This window comes from Arachis hypogaea, chromosome 13, assembly GCF_003086295.3.
Source record: "Arachis hypogaea cultivar Tifrunner chromosome 13, arahy.Tifrunner.gnm2.J5K5, whole genome shotgun sequence".
Classification (NCBI taxonomy): domain Eukaryota; kingdom Viridiplantae; phylum Streptophyta; class Magnoliopsida; order Fabales; family Fabaceae; genus Arachis; species Arachis hypogaea.
In genome coordinates, this window is record NC_092048.1 from 9,439,821 (window position 1) to 9,464,558 (window position 24,738).

The 24,738-nt window shown below is 36.3% G+C and overlaps 4 protein-coding genes across 4 annotated transcripts; 1 reads left to right on the forward strand and 3 right to left on the reverse strand.

The window, feature by feature from the left end:
* Positions 1 to 415: 415 nt before the first annotated feature.
* LOC112732575 (uncharacterized) lies at positions 416 to 1,552 on the forward strand. The gene has a single exon (XM_025781327.1). The coding sequence runs from the start codon at positions 416 to 418 to the stop codon at positions 1,550 to 1,552; it is 1,137 nt and encodes a 378-aa protein (XP_025637112.1).
* A 7,458-nt stretch (positions 1,553 to 9,010) lies between these two features.
* LOC112732576 (pathogenesis-related protein 1B-like) lies at positions 9,011 to 9,484 on the reverse strand. Its single transcript, XM_025781328.1, has one exon. The coding sequence runs from the start codon at positions 9,482 to 9,484 to the stop codon at positions 9,011 to 9,013; it is 474 nt and encodes a 157-aa protein (XP_025637113.1).
* Positions 9,485 to 11,654: 2,170 nt separating this feature from the next.
* LOC112732577 (pathogenesis-related protein 1-like) lies at positions 11,655 to 12,158 on the reverse strand. The gene has a single exon (XM_025781329.1). The coding sequence runs from the start codon at positions 12,156 to 12,158 to the stop codon at positions 11,655 to 11,657; it is 504 nt and encodes a 167-aa protein (XP_025637114.1).
* Positions 12,159 to 14,434: 2,276 nt separating this feature from the next.
* LOC112732578 (pathogenesis-related protein 1B-like) lies at positions 14,435 to 15,110 on the reverse strand. Its single transcript, XM_025781330.3, has one exon. It carries the CDS (start codon positions 15,036 to 15,038, stop codon positions 14,529 to 14,531), a length of 510 nt encoding a protein of 169 aa, XP_025637115.1. The 5' UTR covers positions 15,039 to 15,110; the 3' UTR covers positions 14,435 to 14,528.
* Positions 15,111 to 24,738: the final 9,628 nt, after the last annotated feature.

Genomic DNA, 24,738 nt, shown 5'->3' on the forward strand with positions numbered 1-24,738 from the left:
CGCGGTGTTTGACTTCCGGCCGACGTGAAGCTCTTCCTCTTTGGTGTCAACTCACTCGGAAGCACTCAAGCTCGGCCTCCCTAGTGTTCGGACGAACCACTTGGCGCCCACCGTGGGGCCCGGAGTACATCTAACCCCATTTTCCCTTCGTTTAGTCTTCTACTTTATTTTGTAGGATTCCCGATCCTCGGACATGGCTGACAAGGAAAATCCACAACTCTCATAGGACGACCTCCTGGCTCAAATCGCCGAGCTTCAAGCGGAGGTACGAAGAATAGCCGAGCTCTCAACACAGAACAATGGAGAGAACTCCAAAGGCTCGGCTCAAAGTGCGGCGAACCCTTTAAACATCGTCCCGCTAAAGGAGAAGCTCACCCTTGACAACCCTTTCTCCGAGGAGATCACAAACTACCAGATGCCGAAAAACTTTACGCTGCCCACCGCGCTAGAACCATACAAGGGGTTCGGCGACCCTCGGGCCCATGCGAAGAAGTTCCAATCAATGATGTTTTTCAACGGCCCTAACAATGAGCCCGTCCTCTGCCGAGCATTCCCCACGTACCTAGATGGTGCTGCGTTACTCTGGTTTTCTAAACTTTCTGCAGGTTCGATTTCCTCCTTTGAAGACCTCGCCAAATCATTCATTGATTATTTTGCTGCATCAAGAATCTACGTACATGGCTCGGACTATCTCGGCACCATCAAACAAGGTCAGCACGAGAGCCTGAAAGACTACATGACCAGATTCGCTGACGCCACTATGGAGATCCAAGACTTGGACCCAGCCGTTCACCTGCACGCTCTCAAGGCCGGCCTTAGGCTTGGAAAATTTCGGGAGACCATTGCCATAACAAAGCCGAAGACGCTAGAGGAATTCCGAGAAAGGGCGGCAGGTCAAATGGAGATCAAAGAGCTCCGAGAAGCCCAAAAGTCGGACAAACAACCACATCGGAGAGACGAAGAAAGGACTTTCAGATCGCCAAGCAACATGGACACTAAGAAACCTTCTAAGCCCGCGTCAAAGTACAACACATACACCAGATTCAACACCAGAAGAGAGAACATCATCAGAGAAATCCTCAACGCCAAAATCATAAAGCCACCAGCCCGAGCAGGGAACTACCATGATCAACGGTTCGTGGACAAGACGAAGCATTGTGCCTTCCACCGGAAGTTCAGTCATACTACGGATGACTGCATCGTTGCGAAGGACCTCCTGGAAAGGTTGGCACGCCAAGGGCTCCTGGACAAATACATCGAGACCCGGAAAGGCAGAGGAGGAAACTTGGACAGGGTAGAACATAAGCAAACAATCGCCGACGACAAAAAAGAGAGGACGACTCCTGATCCACCAAGAGGAGTCATCAACCACATATCAGGGGATTCGCAGGCGGAGGAGAAACAAGCTCGGCCAGGAAACGAAGCTATAGAGCGATGCTGGCAATCGAAGGAACTATACAACCAAAGAAGGACAAAGAACCAGATGTCACAATATCCTTCAACCAAGCAGACTTCAAATCGGCAAGCCCTAACCTCGACGATCCCGTGGTAATTTCAATCCAGGTCAGAGAACTGTTGGTAAGAAAAACATTGTTAGATCCAGGTAGTAGTGCTGATGTTTTATTTTACTCTACTTTTACAAAAATGAAATTATCAGAAAAATTGATACAACCCTCCTCCGGAGAGCTAATTGGGTTCTCCGGAGAGAGAGTCCCCATCATGGGACACATATGGCTAAAGACCACAATGGGAGAAATTCCTATGTCAAAGTCGATTGATATTCAATACCTAATAGTAAACTGTTACAGCCCTTACAATATTATACTTGGGAGACCCGCCCTGAATATATTCAGGGCAGTGGTTTCCACATTACATCTGTGTGTCAAGTTTCCAGTGCAGGAAAACAAGATAGCTACGGTGTATGCCGACCATCAAGAAGCTCGGCAATGCTATAACGCTGGTCTAAAATCAGTACAAACAAAACAGGAAGCTCGGCCCCAGGTTCAAGCAATCCACACGTCTGCCAACACAACGACACTAGCCGATCTCGACCCAAGGGAAGACCTCGGCGAAAAACCTCGGCCAATGGACAATCTTCAACAAGTAACACTGACATCAGACGACAAACAATGCACATATGTTGGAGAAGCATTAGAAGGGGCAGACCGAGCAAAACTCATTCACATACTGCGTCAGAACGCCGACCTTTTTGCATGGACACCAGATGACATGCCCGGAATCAACCCAGAAGTCATCTGCCACAAGCTAGCAATCGACAAAACAATCCGACCAGTTGCACAGAAGAAAAGGAACCTCGGAGAAGAGAAAAAACAAGCAGCACTCGAAGAAACCCAGAAGCTCCTCAATGCAGGCTTCATCAGAGAAATTCGCTTCACCACATGGTTGTCCAACGTGGTAATGGTAAGGAAGAGCTCAGGTAAATGGCGCATGTGCGTCGACTTTACAAACTTAAATAAAGCTTGCCCTAAAGATGCATATCCACTGCCTTGCATTGATAAATTAGTTGATAACGCCTCTGGTTTCAAAGCTTTGAGTTTTATGGATGCATACTCTGGCTATAACCAGATTCTAATGCACCCAGAAGACCAAAGCAAAACAGCTTTTATAACAGAACATGGGAATTTTTGTTACAAGGTAATGCCCTTCGGCCTAAAGAATGCAGGTGCGACATATCAAAGGCTAATGGACAAGGTATTCCAACAACAGATAGGACGCCATATGGAGGTCTATGTAGATGACATGGTAGCAAAAACACCTATGCAGAGGTCACACTGCGACGACTTAGCAGAAATCTTCAGACAACTCCGAACATATAACATGAGACTCAATCAAGACAAATGTGCGTTCGGAGTACAAGGAGGGAAGTTCCTGGGATTCATGTTAACATCTCGAGGCATCGAGGCCAACCCAGAAAAGTGCAAGGCCGTACTGAACATGACAAGCCCAAAAACAGTAAAGGAAGTCCAGCAACTTGCAGGACGAATAGCTGCCCTGTCACGTTTCCTACCTGCAGTGGCAAACCGATCTTATCACTTTTTCCAGACATTCTCTAAAGGCAGGAAGTTCAACTGGACAGACGAATGCGAAAATGCTTTTACCGAACTTAAAACAACACTTGACATCACCACCAATCCTCCAAAGACCAGAGACAGGTAACCCACTGTACTTATACCTATCAGTATCTAACCATGCTATAAGCTCGGTTTTAGTAACAGAAACAGGAAGAAAGCAAAGCCCAGTATACTTCATCAGTAGGGTGCTACAGCCAACAGAAACAAGGTACCCGAAGATAGAACAACTGGCGCTAGCACTAATTACCACAGTAAGAAGACTGCGGCACTATTTTCAGAGCCACACAATCATAGTACGAACAGACCAACCGCTAAGGCAGATATTAACCAGACCCGAGCTCGCCGGCAGATTGATAAAATGGTCGGTCGAGCTCTCCGAGTTCGACATCCAGTACGAATCAAGGAAAACACTGAAGTCACAGGTGCTAGCCGACTTTATATCGGAGATGACTAATGACACACATAATACAGAGGCCAGTTGGAGCATACATGTGGATGGAGCGTCAAACACAGAAGGCAGTGGGGCAAGGATACTACTAAAAGAAGGAGACAAAGTGGTGGCCGAACAGTCACTACAGTTCCGCTTCAACACAAGCAACAATCAGGTAGAATATGAGGCCCTACTTGCTGGACTAAAGCTCGCCCTACAACTACAGATACCTCGAATAACAGCCTACTGCGACTCTTCGTTAGTGGTACATCAAATAAAGGGCGAATTCCAGGTAAAAGATCCTTTGTTAGAGAAATATTGGCTCATAACAAAGGATCTAATTTCAAAATTTAAAGAATTCGATATTATTCATGTAAACCGAGAACAAAACACCAGGGCCGATGTGTTATCTAAGTTGGCCACGACTCGGCAAGCCAAAAACACATCGACACTGTCCCAGCTAACACTTGACAAACCGAGTTTTGAGCAGGGTACAATTTTGAGTATAACACAGGTCCCAGATTGGCGAACACCTTTTCTCAATTACATAAACACAGGCACTATACCAAATGACGAACCGAACTTGCCGCTCTTCCGAAGAAGAGCAAGCTTCTATACAGTGCTCGGAAACACCCTATACAGGCGAGGACATTCACAACCACTGCTCAAGTGCATCAGCAGAGAGGAAGCCGAGGAGGTTATGGCTGAAACGCATGAAGGAGTCTGTGGAAACCACATCGGCGGCCGAGCATTAGCAGCAAAGATCTTGCGAACAGGATACTATTGGCCGACGATAAAACAAGACTACATCACAAAAGTCAAAGCATGTGATAATTGTCAAAAGCACGCCACCCTCTCAGAGACCCCGGCCGAGGAGCTCCATACCATAGAGGTAAGCTGGCCTTTCGATAGGTGGGGACTGGATATCCTCGGACCCTTTCCGAAAGCGCCAGGCCAGGTAAAGTTTCTTTTAGTGTCAATTGACTATTTCTCTAAGTTGATAGAAGCACAACCACTAGCGCACATAACAGCAGAGAAAGTGCGATCTTTTCTATGGAAAAATATCATATGCAGATTTGGTATCCCAAGAGAGATAATCTCGGATAACGGGAGACAATTTACAGATCATAAGCTCGCTACCTTTCTAACAAACTTTAACATCAAACATCATTTCAGCTCAGTAGAGCACCCGCAAACTAACGGACAGGTTGAATCGGCTAACAGAATTATCTTGCAGGGATTAAAGAAAAAGCTCGGCGATGCTAAAGGAGAGTGGGCCGATCTCATCCCAGAAATCCTATGGAGCTATAATACCAGCATTCAGTCCGCCACGGGAGAAACTTCTTTCAAACTGGTATATGGCGCAGAAGCACTCATTCCAGTAGAAGTCAGCGTCCCAACATTAAGGACCGACCTCTACGATCAATCCAATAATTTGCAAGCTCGGACAGCCGAATTGGATCTTGTAGAAGAAGACAGAGACATTTCCGCCATAAAGCAACGAGCCAGAAAACGATACCTAGAGCGAAGACACAACAAAAGAGTAATTCACAGGTCTTTCAACAATGGAGACCTTGTACTCAGACGAATAGAAGATGCTCGGAAACCACCAGCACATGGCAAATTAGCAGCAAATTGGGAAGGTCCTTTCCGAGTTCTTCACAATCTCGGAAAGGGGGCTTACAAACTAGAAACCCTCAAAGGAGACCAGCTACCGGGAACATGGAATTTCTCCTCTCTAAAGAAATATCAGTCATAACATAGTATGCAAAATAGCGAATGATGGTACTCTTTTTTCACTCCGAAGGTTTTTTCCCAAAACATATGGGTTTTACTCGGGAAGGGTTTTAACGAGGCCAGACGCAACAAATCATTGTACCCACACAACTCAATGTGCAATCAAAACAGTTCTCATTCTGACAGTTAACATACACTTCAGTTCATAAACACTTCAAATTATCCGAGCATAATCCTCGGAACCCTAACATCACGAGCCGAGCTTATTCCTCGGAAAACCTCGATCATAAGAACGAGTCAAAGTTTTTCCCAATGAACAAACTAGTCCGAGCTTCATACTCGGAATTCTAAATGCACATACCGAGCATAATACTCGGAAAAAATACAACAAACATCAAAATATTTAAACAAGTCCCAAGAGATCAACCAGCCATAACCCTTGTATTAGAGCTACTGCTCTCTTTACCAACAATCAAGAAACAGTTGCAACTGTCACCAACACATAATCATGAATTCATCCAAAATATCAGTTTTTACAAAGTCATAACTAAGCCGAGCTATATGCTCGGAAAACAAAAGTATCGCAACCGAATTACATACTCGGTACCCAAAACGTTATCGCCAAATATTCGAAAACAGAGTTCAAGATAAATCAGCCACAAGTTTCAAGCATGCTACAAATATACAAAATAAACAAGATCAAATACTAAAAGCCTAGTCTGCCTTATCACCTATGCTAGATCCCTCACTCTCAGCAGCACCTTCATCTTCGACAAGTTCACCATTAACAACCACTTTCATGACATCAAGTTTCGAAGGATCAGCTTCCGGATACACCACCTTGACCTGGGAGACAGCACGGTCAAACCCTTGGGCAAAGGCCTCATAAACTCTGCCTTCCAACTCTTTGACCCGGGCAGAGAGCTGATCATTCTCAGATTCCACAACCTTCAATTTTTCAGACGAGGACTTTTGAAGTTTTTTCTCATCGGCCAACTCCAACTCCTTTTTCTCCATAGAAGCAGCAAGCTCAGCAATTTTCTGATCTTTTTCCTGAATGATCCCAGACAGCTCTTCTACACGGGAAACTTCAGTCTGCTCCCGATCCAGGGCAAGCTCCTGTGCTCGGCCAATGGCAACAATCCGAGCACCAATCACCTACGAAAATAAAATAACGAAATAAGAGACATCAACAAAAGGCCACAACCTCAAACAAAATAACCTATACCTGTAGAAACCGACTAACACCAGCTCGGCCAACTTCCTCAATCATTTTCATATCGTCCGGAAAGCAACACAGTTCGTCAGCCATAGTACTGAAAGGATACAACTTTGCCCACAGAGACCTAGCGTGCTCATTCTCGTCATAACCGTGAAGCCTTTTCTGCGACTCATATGCAGACTCAACCTTCTCCAAAATCATAGAAGACTCCCCCTTACCCTCCAAAACCTCGGCAAGGCTGCCCTGGGCTTGTCCCCTCTTCCTCTTATGTTTCGGCCCATGATGAATCAAGGCAGCTAAACCTTTCCCAGCATTCGAAGACACCTCCTTTTCACCTTTCTTGCGCTGGTTGAAGAAAGATTTCAGGCCCGCAGTTGTAATCGCAGGAGCCCTCTCGGCTGCAGAACAAAGACAAGCGAATAAAAACCAGAAAGAGCACCTTATAAAGGAAAGACAGAAGCATGACAAATTAAGTTACCTATGTGATCATAAACAGCCTGTCTATTAGTATCCCATTTCAACATCTCGGCAATCGATAACAACCCCTTCGGACCCAATGATTTAAATAAGAAGCTCATCATAATATCATCATCTGGATGCCTATCATCTACGTCTAATACCTGATAAGGTTCGGGACACCAAGACAAGGGAAATTTTTCGACCAAGTGCTCATTCAAATAGAAGGGAAACTCCTCGGGTACACTCCTCACCTTAACAAACATCGACTTAAAATCCTTAAACGAAGATTTATACAGACCAAAGATAGCCCGACGCGGATAACTGCTAAGATTTACCCACAACCCACGTCCCACCCCCTTAGCCTGAAACAACGAGAAGAAAAGCCTCAGAGAAGGGGGTAATCTAATAACTCCATCAATACCTCGAAAGCCCGTACAAAACCCCAAGAATTCGGGTGCAGCTGGGTAGGGGCGCAGTTCAACCAGTATAAGACCCCACATTCAAATTCGGTAAAAGGCAGTTTGACCCCCAATTCAGTAAACAAACAGCTATACATATAAAAGAAAGACCAATCCCTCAACTGGTCACAGACTCGGTCCTCTTTACCACACGGCAACAACTCTATCCTAATGTTACTACCTTTTCTAACCCACAAATCCGACCCCATTAACTTTACTGACTCCTCATCATCAAACTGAGATGCATATTCCCTCACCCTGGAATCAACCCACCCACACGGATCAACCACATCACAGTTCTCCATTGCAGACAAAGAAAGAAAAATAAAGCTCAAAAAGGTAGAAGAAAATGTGAATTCAGCACTGACCTTTGCTAGACATTCTCAGACAGGAAACCAAACCAAAACTCCTTTTTTTTCCAAAAAACAGCAGCAAATAGGAATTACAAAAAGCAAAGGTAATAAAGGAGTAAGCCCAGTAACCTAAACGGTTACACAAAACCCCGCATTAAATCCTCGTCGTCAAAAAAGAGAGGCATTTAATGACCACGAAATCCAACGGACAGGGGTGCCTGGGGATGCGGGGCACGTTTCACGTCAATCATGTCAAATGGCGCGAAGAACGAAGCAAGTATTAAACACATAAAAAACCGTTTCGTAGTCCAAACAAAACCAAGCCGAGCTTGGGGGCTACAAGGACCATATGCGACAAACAAAATCGGCAACCGAGGATCCAGTACTCTTGGTCCGAAAGCTCGCCTTAGTCCTGTCCACACCAAGGCAAGCTTGGGGGCTATGATACGTTACCTGTATCCTCGGTCACCCGGAATACTCGGCACGTAAATATCTGAGGCTGGCGTCACATTAAACAAGCTCGGAACAAGAGCAGATAAGCTCGGCCTCACCCATTCGAATAAAAAGACACGTGCATCATAAAGCTCGGTCCCGTATCAGCCGTCCGAAAATCTCAGCACGTGATCAGGACCGAAGCAGCATCACCCAACTGAAAATAAGAAATGTGCTCAGCTGGTTTATAGCACCAAAACAGAATATCATAACCAACCTACAAACTAGGACTTATCCACTAACGGGTAAAAAACAACTCCTATAAAACCTAGCTAATATGCTCGGCTAGGTCTCAGGTTCTATCACTCTCATTTTTCTACTCTTTACTCTTAACTCACTCACTGAGAATCATTACTGACTTGAGCGTCGGAGTATCTTATGCAGGTATTCCCGCCGCGGTGTTTGACTTCCGGCCGACGTGAAGCTCTTCCTCTTTGATGTCAACTCACTCGGAAGCGCTCAAGCTCGGCCTCCCTAGTGTTCAGACGAACCAATACTGATAGCTGATTTTAATGGCTAACACGTAGCATAATTCTTAAGATTATTTACATATACATGAAAAAATATCCACATAGAAGTATAGAACACAAGGCAAAAGGCCTTTGACAAACCTACAATAATACCATAGTTGTGTAAACCAAAATAAACATAAAAAAAAAAAACTACAAGACGCTGCCAACAAGAGTATGTAGGGGCAAGTACTAATTAGTAATTAAAGGAGGATGGTGAGTTTAATTTAAATTTGGCAAGTACTAATTAGTAATTAATTAGTAGGGGCGATGACCTAAGATGTTGCCTGGAGGGTGATAGTAACAAGTAACAAGAGTTCTTCCATTAAGACAATTGGCTCTAGCACATCCTACATAAGTAGATGCCTTGGAAACAACTTGAGTGTAGGCAACACAATTAGCAGGGTTACCACCAATGCAAGTGTTGGATCTGTAGTCGTAATTTTGTTTTTGTGCCACCCACTTTGCCACAGCAAATGCTCCTGTAAGGCTTTTGGATGGACCACTCAAAATGTTTTGACCGTACATAGGATGAGGGGATATAGATACCCTATCAAGGCAATCCACAATGTGTTTACTCAAAAACGTGTTGGCATGTGATTCTAACTCATTATCCCACAACAGAGGATTAATCCCAACTTCTGCACGTGCAATATTGTGACCTTCAAGATAGTCTTGTGGAGAGTTTTGTGCCAATAAGCATAATGGGATTAGCGTTATAAAACTTGTCATTACCGCCACAATATGCGACCTCCCCATTCTCTTTGTTTTTTTCGTTGTTATGTGTCTGATAATTATTGCAAGGAAATGTGTTTAGAGTTAGATAATATTGCAATAGATTTTGGATATATATAATTGACAATATTAAAATATAGTTTTTTATTTTTAATATCTTCAATTAATATTTTTATAACATCTGCTGGCAAAAATATTTGTGTTGATATATCAATGAATTGAGAAGACAGTAAGAAATGAAAGTAATTTAATGTATGTTAATTATTAGAGAAACGGAATGATGAAGTATAACCAATGAACCTTGACTTTTCATAACTTGAAGGATCGAAAAGGCTTGTGAACGCCTCTTCCTCATCGTCAGTATGATCAGTCTCATTTGTGTATTAATGAAAATTAATAATTGAATGGGTAAATTCTATAATCTTAGAATAAAGTTCTATAACTAAATAAAATACCACCTAATTAAATTTAACTAAGTTATTATCAAATATTTTAAATTATTATTATTATTATTATTAGAGAAAATTCTACTCCTCTCTCCTGCGAGATGTTAAGATGACACTCCCCTTTTCTCTATTTATAAAATATACATTCTCCTCCTTTATAACTTTTAGAAAACCTCATCTTTAATCTATTTTAAATTTTTTGTGTTAACTAAGGTTAACTTTATCCATTTTTCAAGAAAAATAAATTATTTTTTACAAAAATACCCTTTAACAAAAATTTTATTTTTTTGTCATTAAATTTTGCTTACCAAAATACCCTTTAATAAATTATTTTTTATTGATTAAATTGTATTTTTATCAAAAATTTTTTAAAAAATTTAATAATTAAATTATTTTTTTCTAAGATATCCTTCAATAATTTTTTAATTATTAAATTATGATTTTACCAAAATTTTCGTTAACATTCTTTATATTTTATTATTAATTTTTTTATATCAATGTATATTATTTTAACATTAAATAAAAAAAATTTACTATTATTAATATGTATAACAATTAATATATATTGATATTAATATTGAAAAATAATTTTATTAAGATTTTTTAATATAAAAATAATATATATTGATATCGAAAAATTAATAGTAAAATATAAAAAAATATTAATAAAAATTTTGGTAAAATCATAATTTAATAATTAAAAAGATATTGAAGGGTATCTTAGAAAAAATAATTTAATTATTAAATTTTTTTAAAAAATATTTTGATAAAAATATAATTTAATCAATAAAAAAATAATTTATTAAAGAGTATTTTGGTAAGTAAAATTTAATGACAAAAAATAAAATTTTTGTTAAAGGGTATTTTTGTAAAAAATAATTTATTTTTTTCTTGAAAGTTGGATAAAATTAACATTAGTTAACACAAAAAATTTAAAATAGATTAAAGAGAATGTTTTTTAAAAATTATAAGGGAGTAAAATGTATATTTTATAAATAGAGGAAAGAAAAATATCATTTTAGCATCTCACATGAAAATGGAGTGAAATTTTCTCTTATTATTATTATTATTCACCTGTGTTGTTGCTGACGTTTCTTCTTCTTCTCCTCATTTTTCTTCATCTTTCTCTTTTATTATCGTTGTAGTAACCACCACCACCACCTCCTTTGTGTTTCTTTTTTTAATTTAAATTTATTCTCTTCCTTCTTTTTTCTCATCATTGTCTTTCTTTTTATAAGTATTGATGTTATCATTATAGTTATAGTATTTTTTTTAAATTATTTTTAATTTTTTTGCTTCTTCTCTATCCTTTTAACTACTACTTCTCGCCGTCCATAATGACCACCCCAAAACAACTTTATGTTGTGTGGTCGTCAAAACTACTTTTCATCATAAAATGACGCAATAATTATAAATTGATTATGGAAAATATACGTTATTAGAACTCAGAACCATGATATTATGAGTACCAATTGAGGACATTTTTAATTATTAAATGAAAAAGTATACCCACATATATAGATTATAGAACAGAGGGCAAAAAACGTTTGACAAATTAAACATACACAACCATATATAGTTGCAAAACAAAAAAAAAAACCATAAAAAACTGCAATACCAAGAACCATATTACATAGTGCAACAAACTTATTTAGTAATTAAGGGATATGTATGTAGCTGCGTTTAACTTGGATTATTATTTGGTAAATACTAATTAATCATCAATAGGGGCGTTGACCATCATCGTTACCCGGGGGGTCATAGTAACAAATAACAATGGTGCCTCCATTATTGTTACACTCGTCTCTAGCACACCCTAAATAAATAGATGCCTTAGAAACCACCTGAGTATAGGTAAGACATTGAAGAGTACCATCTATGCAAGAGTTGGATTCGTAGTCATAATTTTGTTTCTGTGCCACCCACCATGCCACAGCATCTACTCCTGTAAGGTTTTCTGTCGAACCACTAATAAGCATGTTCCGCGCAAACGGACTAGGGTCGATATAATCCACCCGCATACAATCTTCAATGTGGTTACTCAAAAACTTGTTAGCATGTGATTCTAACTCAGAATCCCACACTAGAGGTTTAACCCCAACTCTTGTACGTGCAATATTGTGAACTTTAAGATAGTCTTGTGGAGAGTTTTGAGCCAACAAACATAATGGAAGTATGCTTACAACACTTGTTGTTAGCACTGCCAGAATCGGCAACTTTCTCATTCTCTCTCCTTTTTTTCTTTTTTTTGGTTATGTGATCATTGCAAAAGAGTGTTCGAATTCTTATATATATGTGTGTAGTAAGAAATTTTAGAGGACAATGATTTCTTTTTAACAGTTAATATATTAAGTTGTTGATATTTTATCAATTTTTACATACATACATGTTGAAGTTGATATATATATTAAGTCGTTAGAAAAATTAGTCAAATCAGTCAAATCATCTAACAGCTCTCAATTATCAATTTCACGTGAAGTCGACTACACCTAAATTTCCACCTTTTTATATATATACAACGTACATGGATATATGAATCGGAATAATTAGTACAATAGACACAGATTAATAAAGAGTGCATACATAAATTATTATATTTTTTATAACACTTCTATAAGGACTGGCTATTATGTTAATTACAAAACTACTATCTACTTAGCAGAGTTCAAATAATAATAATAATACACTATTTATTTCTAGATTAGCAAAAAATGTCGTAAAGGCATTCATTAAGGAAAAAATATTGAAAAGTTTTAATTTAGTTATTCATAGAATTTAATTTTAATATACTAAGAGTGTAAAGTAGTTATACAAAAATAATCAATATGAATTAGGTATCGTCATATCAGTAAAAATAATCATATTTTACAATCAAAGCATACCTGGATAGTCATCTAAATTAAAAAAATAAACATAATTGACCAACAGTATAAAATAATTTATATTATTAATGTATCATATTTGTATTATCTATTAAATTTTTTATTTTAAATATCTTTAATATTAAATATTTTTAAGATTCTCGTTAGCAAGATTTTTATTCGTTCAATTATACCATATTTGGTATTCAGCTTACTTGAGTAAGTGTATTAGTTAACCAAAGGATCAAGAAGGCAGTATACATCAAAAGTATTAAAAAAATTTTATTATTATATTTTAAAATGTGTTTTTAGCATACAAGTTAGTTAAATCTTTAAATAAATTATTATTTCTAATTAAAAAATTTGAATGATTACATATCTAATAATGAAATTTGTAAATTAATTTGAAGATTGAATTGGTTTGATATATAGAACGAACTACTTAAAACGAGTAGTTTTGTATAACTACTATAGTCTTTGATGGATATAAAATAAATTTATATCTTTCATAGTTATAAATATTTATTTATTTATTAAAACATTAGAATAACATCTTCACAAATAAAGATAGACTTTATTATTATGTCTTTAACTATATTTCAAGATAAGAAATCACACGGTTAAACTTAAAAATAAATAAATAAATAAATCAAACAATGCATAATTTATCAAAGAAGTTAATAGCAATTACAAATGAAAACTCACTTCTCTCAAACCATAATAATCAATCAAGTGGTTAGTTCACTTCATCAATCCATATAATCGGAGGTTTTTATATGAAATATGATCAGCCCACCATAGTATACAGTAATGATGCTAGTAATTCTCAAGAAGATAATAATTTAAATTTATTTTATTTAATTTAATATTTATAATTATACACTTATAAAAATATAAAATAAAATCATTTCAGATTATTTTATATTATTTTTTATTATCTTTCAAATATTTTTATATACTAATACTAATTATTTTTTCTTCTGTGAACCACAGCAGCAATAAGCCACCGTCACCAAAAACAAACCCCCGCCCCCATTAAGATGTTAGACACCACTACCCAATCTTGTCACCTCCTCCCTCGTCTCAAGCAGGCAAACTAAAATTGTTGACAAGTATTACATAGAAAAATTACTGAAATATTAGTGTACGGATACACTTGAAAGTTTTTTATGAAAAAATACCCACATAGAAGTCTCGAACACAAGGCAAAAAGCCTTTGACAAACATACAATACCATAGTTGTGTAAACCAATATAACCATAAAAAAAAACTACAAGACGCTGCCAACAACCATAGTACAAAATACAGTTTATACTTAATATATAAAAATGTTAGCTAACCAATATTTTTTAAATTTTTTGTTTTATATTTAAATAAACAATAACTAATTCTCTGTTTTTAATCATTAAAATATTAATTTCGTAATATATTCTATCATATATTGTACCGAAAATTGATAACACAACTAACGTTTTGATTTATTTTACGATTATGTTACGTATACACTAAAATCAACCATCAAAGTAAGCTACAAGTATATAATATATATATATGTTGCAATATAAATACACATTAAAAAATAAATTAAATCACACATGTATTTATACATAAATACATTAATAACTAATTTTAGTGACTGATTTTAATATACGAATAACATTTTTATTTATTTCGTAATAATAAAGGAGGATGGTGAGTTTAATTTAAATTTGGCAACTACTAATTAGTAATTAATTAGTAGGGGCGAGTACCTAAGATGTTGCCTGGAGGGTGATAGTAACAAATAACAAGAGTTCCACCATTATAACAAATGGCTCTAGCACATCCTACATAAGTAGATGACTTGGAAACAACTTGAGTGTAGGCAAAACAATTAGCAGGGTTACCACCAATGCAAGTGTTGGATATGTAGTCGTAATTTTGTTTTTGTGCCACCCAATATGCCACAGCAAATGCTCCTGTAACTGTAAAGCTTTTGGATGGACGACTAATCCAAATGTTTTGACCGTACATAGGATGAGGGGATTTAGATACCCTATCAAGGCAATCCACAACGTGTTTACTCAAAAACGTGTTGGCCTGTGATTCTAACTCATTATCCCACAACAGAGGATTAACCCCAACTTCTGCACGTGCAATATTGTGAGCTTCAAGATAGTCTTGTGGAGAGTTTTGTGCCAATAAGCATAATGGGATTACCGTTATAAAACTTGTTACTACCGCCACAATATGCAACCTCCCCATTCTCTTTGTTTTTTTTCGTTATGTGTGTGATAATGGTTGCAAGTGTGTTTAGAGTTAGATAATATTGCGATAGATTTTGGATATATATATATATAATTGACAATATTAAAATAGTTTTTTATTTTTAATATCTTCAATTAATATTTTTAAAACATGTGCTGGAAAAAATATTTATGCGTTGATATATCAATGAATTGAGAAGGCAGTAACAAATGAAGGTAATTTAATAATGTATGTTAATTATTAGAGCAACGGAATGATGAAGTATAACCAATGAACCTTGACTTTTCATAAATTGAAGGATCAAAAAGGCTTGTGAATGCCTCTTCCTCATCGTCATTATGATCAGTCTCATTTGTGTATTAATGAAAATTAATAATTGAACGAGTGAATTTCTATAATCTTAGAATAAACTTCTACAACTAAATAAAATATCACCAAATTAAATCTAACTAAGTTATTACCAAAAATTATTATTATTATTATTATTATTATATTATTATTATTCATCTCTCTTGTTGCTGCGGCTCTCTCTTCTTCTCTTTTTTTCTCATTTTTTTTATTCTCGTCGTAACCACCACTACCATCTCTTTTGTCTTCTTTTCTAATTTAAATTTATTTTTTTCCTTCTTTTTTCTCATTGTTATCTTTTTCTTATACATATTATTGTTATCATTATCGTTATCGCTATTGTTATAGTCGAATTTTTTCACTTTGTTTCTGGTTAATTTCGCTACGTTATCAAAAGATTTTTTCACTTTATTTTTTCTATCAAAATTTGTAAATTTGTAACTCAAGTCTTTATGAGATATGTTAGTTCCACCACCTCATTTGGTTAGAAATTTCGGTGTTAGAATATACACATTTCGATGTTATTTTTGTTTCTACAAGAATTTAATCTAATAAGCGTGAATCTACATTCCTTCAACTAAATAAGATATTTCGGTGTTATATTTTAAACTTTTATGTGTTATTATATATATGAGATAAGTAGGGGTGAACGCGGATCAGTTCGGATATGACCAAAATTTCGATCCGATCCGCAATAAAATCATAGGATCAGATCCAATATCCGCATTTTTTATGTTTGGATCTGATCCGATCCGATCCGCAATAAGATATCGGATATATATACGCAAAACACAAAAATATTTTTGAAAGTTTATTTTATTAAAAGATATCAATAAAATTCATTTTTTATATTCTTTTAAATATGTTTACTCTTAAAATAATATTAAACATACTTTTCTTAATAATGAATAAAAATAATACAACATATATAATAATTATTAGTTGAAATAAAATATAAAAAGAATATTTACTTATTTTATTTATTTTTGCGGATACGCAGATATGCGGATACTTACACAAAATCCGCAATACGATCCTATTAGTGTGCGCATTGGATCCATATCCGCAATTTTCGGATCGGAATCGGATAAACACTTCGGATATGCGGATCAGATCCGATCCATGAACATCCCTAGAGATAAGCATTCAATTAATTGAAGGTGTAGTAATTTTGGAAATATTTAATATTTTTTGTGTCGTATTACTGAACTTCTGGTGTCAATTTTAAATCATTTTAGTACTATCTTGTTTTATTTTATAAAGTCTAGTAATCTTTTAGTATGGAATTTACTTTTTACATTCTGTATTATTATATTTAAATTTTGATGTCAATTTAAATAAATTTCGGTGCTATTTTTTGTTTCTGACAAGAATTCAATCCAATAAGTGTAAATATACATTCATTTAGCTAAATAAGATTGTAATATAGTATAGACATATTCATTTAAGTCTAATATGAAAAGTAATGTTTCTAAAAGAAGAAGTAAGAGCAACAGAAAAAAAAATTAATAATAAGAAGTAATGCTTCTAAAATGCACGTGCAATATTGTGAGCTTCAAGATAGTCTTTTGGAGAGTTTTGTGCCAATAAGCATAATGGGATTACCGTTATAAAACTTGTTACTACGGCCACAATATGCAACCTCCCCATTCTTTGTTTTTTTCGTTATGTGTGTGATAATTGTTGCAAGTGTGTTTAGAGTTAGATAATATTGCAATAGATTTTGGATATATATAATTGACAATATTAAAACAGTTTTTTATTTTTAATATCTTCAATTAATATTTTCAAAACATTTGCTGGCAAAACTATTTGTGTATTAATATATCAAAGAATTGAGAAGGCAGTAAGAAATGAAAGTAATTTAATGTATGTTAATTATTAGAGCAACGGAATGATGAAGTATATATAACCAATGAACCTTGACTTTTCATAACTTGAAGGATCAAAAAGGCTTGTGAATGCCTCTTCCTCATCGTCATTATGATCAGTCTCATTTGTGTATTAATGAAAATTAATAATTGAACGAGTGAATTTCTATAATCTTAGAATAAACTTCTACAACTAAATAAAATATCACCTAACTAAACCCAATTAAGTTATTACCAAAATTATTATTATTATTATTATTATTATTATTATTATTATTATTATTATTATTCATCTCTGTTGCTGCGATTCTCCCTTCTTCTTCTCTTTTTTCTTCACTTTTTTTTTATTATTATTTTCGTCGTACCCACCACCACTACCATCTCTTTTGTCTTCTTTTCTAATTTAAATATATTTTCTTCCTTCTTTTTTCTCATTGTTGTCTTTTTCTTATATATATTGTGGGGTAATGTTCAAATTCGTCCCTGAAAGATCACACGATCTTCATTTTCGTCCCCGAATGATTTTTTTAATTAAATTAGTCCTGAAAGATAAACTATTAGTTAAATTAGTCCTTCCGTCAATTAGATGATGACGTGACACACGGCATGATAACGTGACACGCCACGTGACAGGTCAGTGACACGTGTCACTTGACATATAAAAAAGTTTTTTATTAGTCAAAATAGTCCTTGAAAGTCCAGACGTAAGTCATTTTCATCCCTCAAATTTTAAAAATTAGTCAAACTAGTCCTTATATAATTTTTTTTTTATTTTTTCTTCATAAAATTATCTCTCTCCTTTAATTCTTCTCAAAATCTCTCTTATTCTTTTCTAGTCTAAACCCTTTTTCTTATCCTTTAATCTAAACAAAGTTATACCATTATTTTTTTTCTATTACATCTTTTTTTCCCCATTACGATATTACTTATATATAGGATGTAATAGTAGTGATACTTAGAGTCAAAATTCAAGAAGATCCACAAATTTTGCTTCAATTCCAAACTTTACAAAATATTGAAAATTTGTTGGTTAATTATTATTATTATTATTATTATTATTATTATTATTATTATTATTATTATAAATGAATTGTTTCTTAAGCGTAATACGTGCAAACATCATAATAAATTTTTGGGGTTAAGTACTGAAATCGTCTCTAAGGTAAGTGGCGAAAATCAAATTCGTCCCCGACGTTTTTTTGCTATTAAAATCATCCCGAACGTTCAGAAACACTTTAAAATCATCCTTCGCTGCTTAAAACAAATATTTTGGACAGTTTTGCCCTTGTAGCCGTTAAGTGTCTGTTGCAGCTTTTAATGAATAAAATAAATTTATTTGTTTATTTATATATTTATATTAAATGGTGGTTTGGGGAGGGTTGGGTTGGGATTAAATCAGAGCTGTAATCCCTAACCAAAGAAGCAGTGCAGGAGATAGGGCTTGCGGAGGTTAGTGAAGCCATGGCTGCCGAGAGCTCACGGTCGTGTCAGAGTAGATCATCTGCGCCGAAAAGGGAGCTTGTGTGTCGGCATGGGGAGAGACCCGTGCTTAGAGTTTCTGGAACGAGGAACAACCCTGGGCAACGATTTTGGGGGTGTGTCTACTATGAGGTCAGTGATTTAAGTTTCTGTAGGTGGGTGATGGCAATGTGTTGTTCGTTCTGGGCACTGACTCTAGTGGGTTGCTGCAAATCCAAGAGGAGTGTGATTTCTTCCGATGGACAGACCCAAAAACAGACAGTGACGATCCTCATGTTGCAAGGATGAAGAGGAAAGTTGCGGCCATGAAAGCAAAAGTGAGGGACGTTGAGTGGAAGTTCAAGGTTGCTGCAGTGTTAGGGATTTTTGGGTGGGCAGTCCTATTTTGCTTCTTGTGGCAGATTTGGTTTAGTCAGAGACAGGGGGTAGCATGTGTGATGCCATTGAAGTATGGTTAATAAAATTAGGGGAGAATTTATGATGCAGTTTGGATTTGTCTGATTGGGTCTGAGTAATGTAAATTGAGTGTTACTGGATGTTGAATGAACATGTGGGTTTGGTTGAGGGTTTAGGTGATTAACTATGTGAGTGAAATGATGTCCTTGTAATTTGACAATTAATTGGAGAATAATTTTTTCATGTTAGCCTGCAATTTTTCATTGATGAGTTGTGTTAATGAACTTTACAGCATATGAACCTAAAGGTGAAAATTGATTAAACAGAAGCAGAATAATTCTAGCCAGAACACAATCATGGGTAATTGATTAATAAGCATAGCAATATAACACCAAAAGGTGGAAACTTCAGTCACCATGATTTCCATTACATGGACACAGAACAAAATATAGTCTGTAAGCTAAGGAAACAACAACAAAAGCTGGATTCCTAGGATATCTAGAAACATAGAGCAAGACTGTTGCTCACTAAGAAAGTATCACAAACCATTAAATATAAGTTTCAAACAAACCAAAACAAGTGTCACACACATTGAGTCTACTCAATCAAAAGTACATTAATAATAGCACAGAACACAAATCTTCATAATAGTCTAAAGTTTTTCCCAAAGTCTTGGAGGAAATTTTGCCATGAGACTCAGCTTTCTTGGAGAAACATGAAGTGGAAATTTGTGGCTGAAGGAGACAGTCCTATCTGCTTGGCTGGAGCTGGCTGCACCCATCTCCTTTAGTGCTGGTGGTTGCTGTGTCTTGCTTCTGGTGGACTTTGTCTTGGGCCTAGTTGAGGATGATGTGGGCCTAGACCCAGATTGGGTTGAGTTGGGCTTGGATGTTGTGGTGGCTGGTTGGGGCTAAGATGATGATCTAGACCTGGTGGACCTCCACAGACCCCCACTTTCAGATTGCATAACAGGCTGTGATGAAGCCTTAGAACTGGTCATGGGTCTGCTGGATGAAGCCTTCCTCCCACCTCTGGTTCTCTTCCTAGCAGGTTGACTAAGATTTTGGTCCTGAAACACATTAAAGAATGCAGTTGATGAATAAATGATAATGTAACCCTAACATACATGAAATGCACACACTTACATCTAGGGACAGCTTCTTGCATCCTCCCCTCTTGTGTCCAGATTCACCACAGTTTAAACATCGCTGGATTTGTCCTCTCCTAGACAAGTGGGACTGGCTGCTGTCCCGGGCTTCATCTGGTCCTCTCTTCCTCTTCTTAACTGGTCTGTGGCTAGGCTTTCGGTAGGGAGGGGCATGACATCATCAAATTTGGTTATCTCCCATAAATCTTGTCCATTTAGAGGATTGATGACTGAATCATAGCACTTGACATATGCAGCCTTCTTGTAGCAGTCATCAACAAATGCATCTATGTCAAGGCCCTTAAAATTGATGCAGCTTATAGCATGTGTGCATGGTATACCACTAAGCTGCCACTTCCTACAAGAGCACTCATGAGCAGAAAAATCAACAGCAAATTTATTCAGTCCATTAACAACCTCATACGTTTGTGCAGCAGACCAGTAAGGCCTCCACTCACCAGCAGATCTGCCTCTCCTCTCTAGTTTCATCCTAATGCGAGGTAGAAGTGTACCATTAAAGTTTTTAATTCTTTCTCTGTTAACAGCCCATCTAATCATCAAATAAACCCTGATGTCCTCCAACATTGTCACTATAGGTTTCTCCCTAGACTCTACTATTGCACCATTAAAGCTCTCACACATGTTGTTGACAAGAGTGTCACATTTAGAATGAAAATTAAACCTGGATCTGCTCCAAAATCTTGGAGGAATAGCATTCAGATGTTTGTGTGCATCCACATTGATGGTCCTGATGATTTGCATCTCTTTCTCCCATTCCTTCCAATGTGTAGCCTTTGCAAACCTCCACATCAGCTATTTCAACTGTAGGCCAAGAAATTTCTTCCTGAAGTTGCTGTAAAGATGGCGGACACAGAACCTATGGTCTACTCCAAGGATGGCTTCATCGAATGCAGGCAAAAGTCCCTAAGATAACAGGTAAATCCCATTATTTATCAAACAATGTAATCAATCTTCAATGTATTTAGTAACCAAACTAATCAGTCAATCAATTTACATATCAAACAATTTATTTATCAATCAATATATTCAGCAAGCAACATATTTATCAAGCAATTTACCTTCTGCTGATCAGACATGAAGATTGTTTTCCCAATGATGTCTACTTTAAAATCATCAATTAGCAACCTGAGAAACCACTTCCAGGTGTCTTTGGTCTCTGCCTCCACAACAGCGTACGCTATAGGAAGCATTTGATCATTAGGATCTCACCCAACGGCTGTCAACAACTGCCCTCCTTGAGGTGTCTTTAGAAAACAGCCATCCAATCCCAGAAACTTTCTACACTACAGGAAGCTCTTCTTACAAGCAGCTAGACACACATATACCCTTTGAAAGATGCAATAATTGTTTAACCTCTGGTGCTGGTCATCAACCTCAAAATCAGGGGACCGCTGGACCTTGAGTGTGACTGATGACCCTGGATTAGCCCGTAGCAGCTCCGAGCAGTAGTCAGCAATCCTTTTATACTGCTTTCGGTAAGCTCCCTGAATCTCTTCCAATGCAGCTTGTCTAGACCTAGCTGCCATCGAAGTTGTCACTGTCAAATTCCATTTCCTTTGTGCCTTGTTGACCAGATCCTTTATCTTTACCTTAGGGTTACCTTGCACTTTCTTCCTAAAAACCCTACTCAGCCAACCAGTATGGAGTATCCCTACCCTGTGTGACTGGCCACAGGTATGCTTAAGATTCATTGACCTGAGCTGCCAAGTCTCTTCCTCACTCATTTTTGCTGCGTACAACCAAAACAGACACCCCTCTTGACAAATAGCCCTTACTCTCACCAAGTCCAGCTTCGCATACCTAAGTCCCCTTCTTGTTTGCACTGCATAAGCTGTCACAGTGTCCTTGAATTCCTCCCTTGAAGCATATACATTTCCAACTTCCAATTTGTAAGTTGTCATGTCTTTCACATCCCTATGTATTGGATACCGACTAGCTTCATGGTTATCATCATCCTCACTGTCCTCTTTCTTTGAACCACCACCAACTTCATATTCCAAATCAACTTCATCACTATTGAACCCTTCCTCATCACTGAAATCACCTCCTGCTACCCCTTTTCCTTTATCAACCCGATTACCATCAGTCCCACCTCCTACTTCATCAAATCCACTCTCATCATCGTACTCCTCTTCACTGTCAGTAAACACAACATCATCTGCATTGTCAACCTCATCAGCAGATGGAATGAAATCCTCATCATCGCTATCCTCGTCACTATTCGATTTGCCCTGCTCCTCAACATACTTATCTCCCTCATCAACCTTCTCCACATTGTCCATTTCCCCCTCCTGACCCAGTTCACCCTGAAATATCACCAACTGCTTCTCATTATGTACCTCTTCATCATTGCCCTTCTCCACCTCCTGATTATGTTCACTCTGGCCTCCAACATCAAGAAACCCTACCTCAGAAAAATCTTCAGCATCATCAACCTTATGGACCACATAGAGCTCAACGTGACCACTATTCCCCGCTATTTTACACATCTCAATGGCATTTCTGTCTCCCTCAAATAACTTCAGATCCTTCTCTAACCATTCAGAATTTGGGTCCTTATACCAAAAACTATTGAAATCTTTTCCTTTGTATACCCAAACTGTCCTACCTCAGCATATGCCTCAAAAAGAGACCAGCAATCCATATCGATATCTTTGATCACTGTCCTTTCTCCACCTATATACTCCAATGTACCATTGTCATATCCAAATTTACCACCATGGTAGACACTCAGGTTAAAGGTTCCCATCACCTAAACCCTGCAAACAAAAATCGCACCCAAATTCCATTTGTAAACTAACGAATACCCATGAGTGATTATGTAGTCCAAGCTCAAAAAAACCGAAACAAATGCGGCACACATAGCTGATTCGAGATGGCTGACACGAGAATGAGCTCCTTTCCCACTCTTTCCCACGCAATGCAAATGCAGTGACGATTCTACTTCAAGGGAGCTATCACTCTGTTAGGGCATCATTGAAGGTGAAGGATCGGTTTTCCTGGGGTTAACGTTACTCAGAGAAGGAACATCTTTCGCGGGAATATAACCCCAAGCGTCAATTGGGCCAAGAGCAAAATTGGAATTAAAATTTTTTTAATGCGCTTGAGGATGATTTTAAAGTGTTTCTGAACGTTCGGGATAATTTTAATAGCAAAAAAACGTCGGGGACGAATTTGATTTTCGCCACTTACCTTAGGGACGATTTCAGTACTTAACCCTAAATTTTTGTGTGTTTCATATGTTTGAGATAGATTATATAATTTTTCTTTTAATTTCACAAATCAATGAGATAAAATGAAATAGGAAATATTATACCTATGCATAACACAGGCTACTCCACACTAGTACATTATATAAATAGATATGCTTTGTATTAAAATAAAATTTCTTTTATTTTAAATGAAATATTTAAAAAATTATATTAGAATATTAAGATTCAAAAAGTGATTTCATAAACCAGTTTTTCAATTATTGAGTTTTACTATATAAATTAAATAATAATAAAAGTTATAATTTTAAAAAAATTAAAAGATTTAAAATTTAAAATAATTACTATATTATTTAGTAAAATTTAAAATTTAAAATTTTTAAATATATAATCAACAATAATTTGATAAACTCATTTAATTAAAAAAATTCACATAAAAAATTATAATTTGAAAATGTAAAATTTTAAAATACAAATGACAAAATAACTTTATAAAAATTTAATTATTTTTATTATTTTATGTAAAGAGAATTTTATTTATTAAGATTTAAAAAATAATATTAAAATTAGTAGTATAAAAAAATATTATAAATTTAATATTATAAAAAAATTATATAAGGACTAGTTTGACTAATTTTTAAAATTTGAGGGATAAAAATGACTTACGTCTAGACTTTTAAGGACTATTTTGACTAATAAAAAACTTTTTTATATATCAAGTGACACGTGGCATGTCACGTCATCATGCCACGTGGCATTTAACGTAACACGTCATCATCTAATTGACGGAAGGACTAATTTGACTAATAGTTTATCTTTCAGGGACTAATTTGATTAAAAAAATCATTTGGGGACGAAAATGAAGATCGCGTGATCTTTCAGGGACGAATTTGAACATTAACCTTACATATTGTTATCATTATCGTTATCGTTATCGCTATTGTTATAGTCGCATTTTTTCACTTTGTTCTAGTTAATTTCGCTACGTTATCAACATATTTTTTCACTTATTTTTTTTAATCAAAATTTGTAAATCTGTAACTCAAGTCTTTATGAGATAAATTGTTAGTTCCACCACCTCATTTAGTTAGAAATTTCGGTATTAGAGTGAAAGTATTTCGGTGTTAGAGTAAACACATTTCGATGTTATTTTTGTTTTTGCAAGAATTTAATCCAATAAGTGTGAATCTACATTCATTCAACTAAATAAGATATTTCGGTATTAT

Bases quoted from the DNA above. Each gene is read 5' to 3' on its own strand.
- LOC112732575 (XM_025781327.1), top strand. From the start codon at position 416: ATGCCGAAAAACTTTACGCTGCCCACCGCGCTAGAACCATACAAGGGG.
- LOC112732576 (XM_025781328.1), bottom strand. From the start codon at position 9,484: ATGACAAGTTTTATAACGCTAATCCCATTATGCTTATTGGCACAAAAC.
- LOC112732577 (XM_025781329.1), bottom strand. From the start codon at position 12,158: ATGAGAAAGTTGCCGATTCTGGCAGTGCTAACAACAAGTGTTGTAAGC.
- LOC112732578 (XM_025781330.3), bottom strand. From the start codon at position 15,038: ATGGGGAGGTTGCATATTGTGGCGGTAGTAACAAGTTTTATAACGGTA.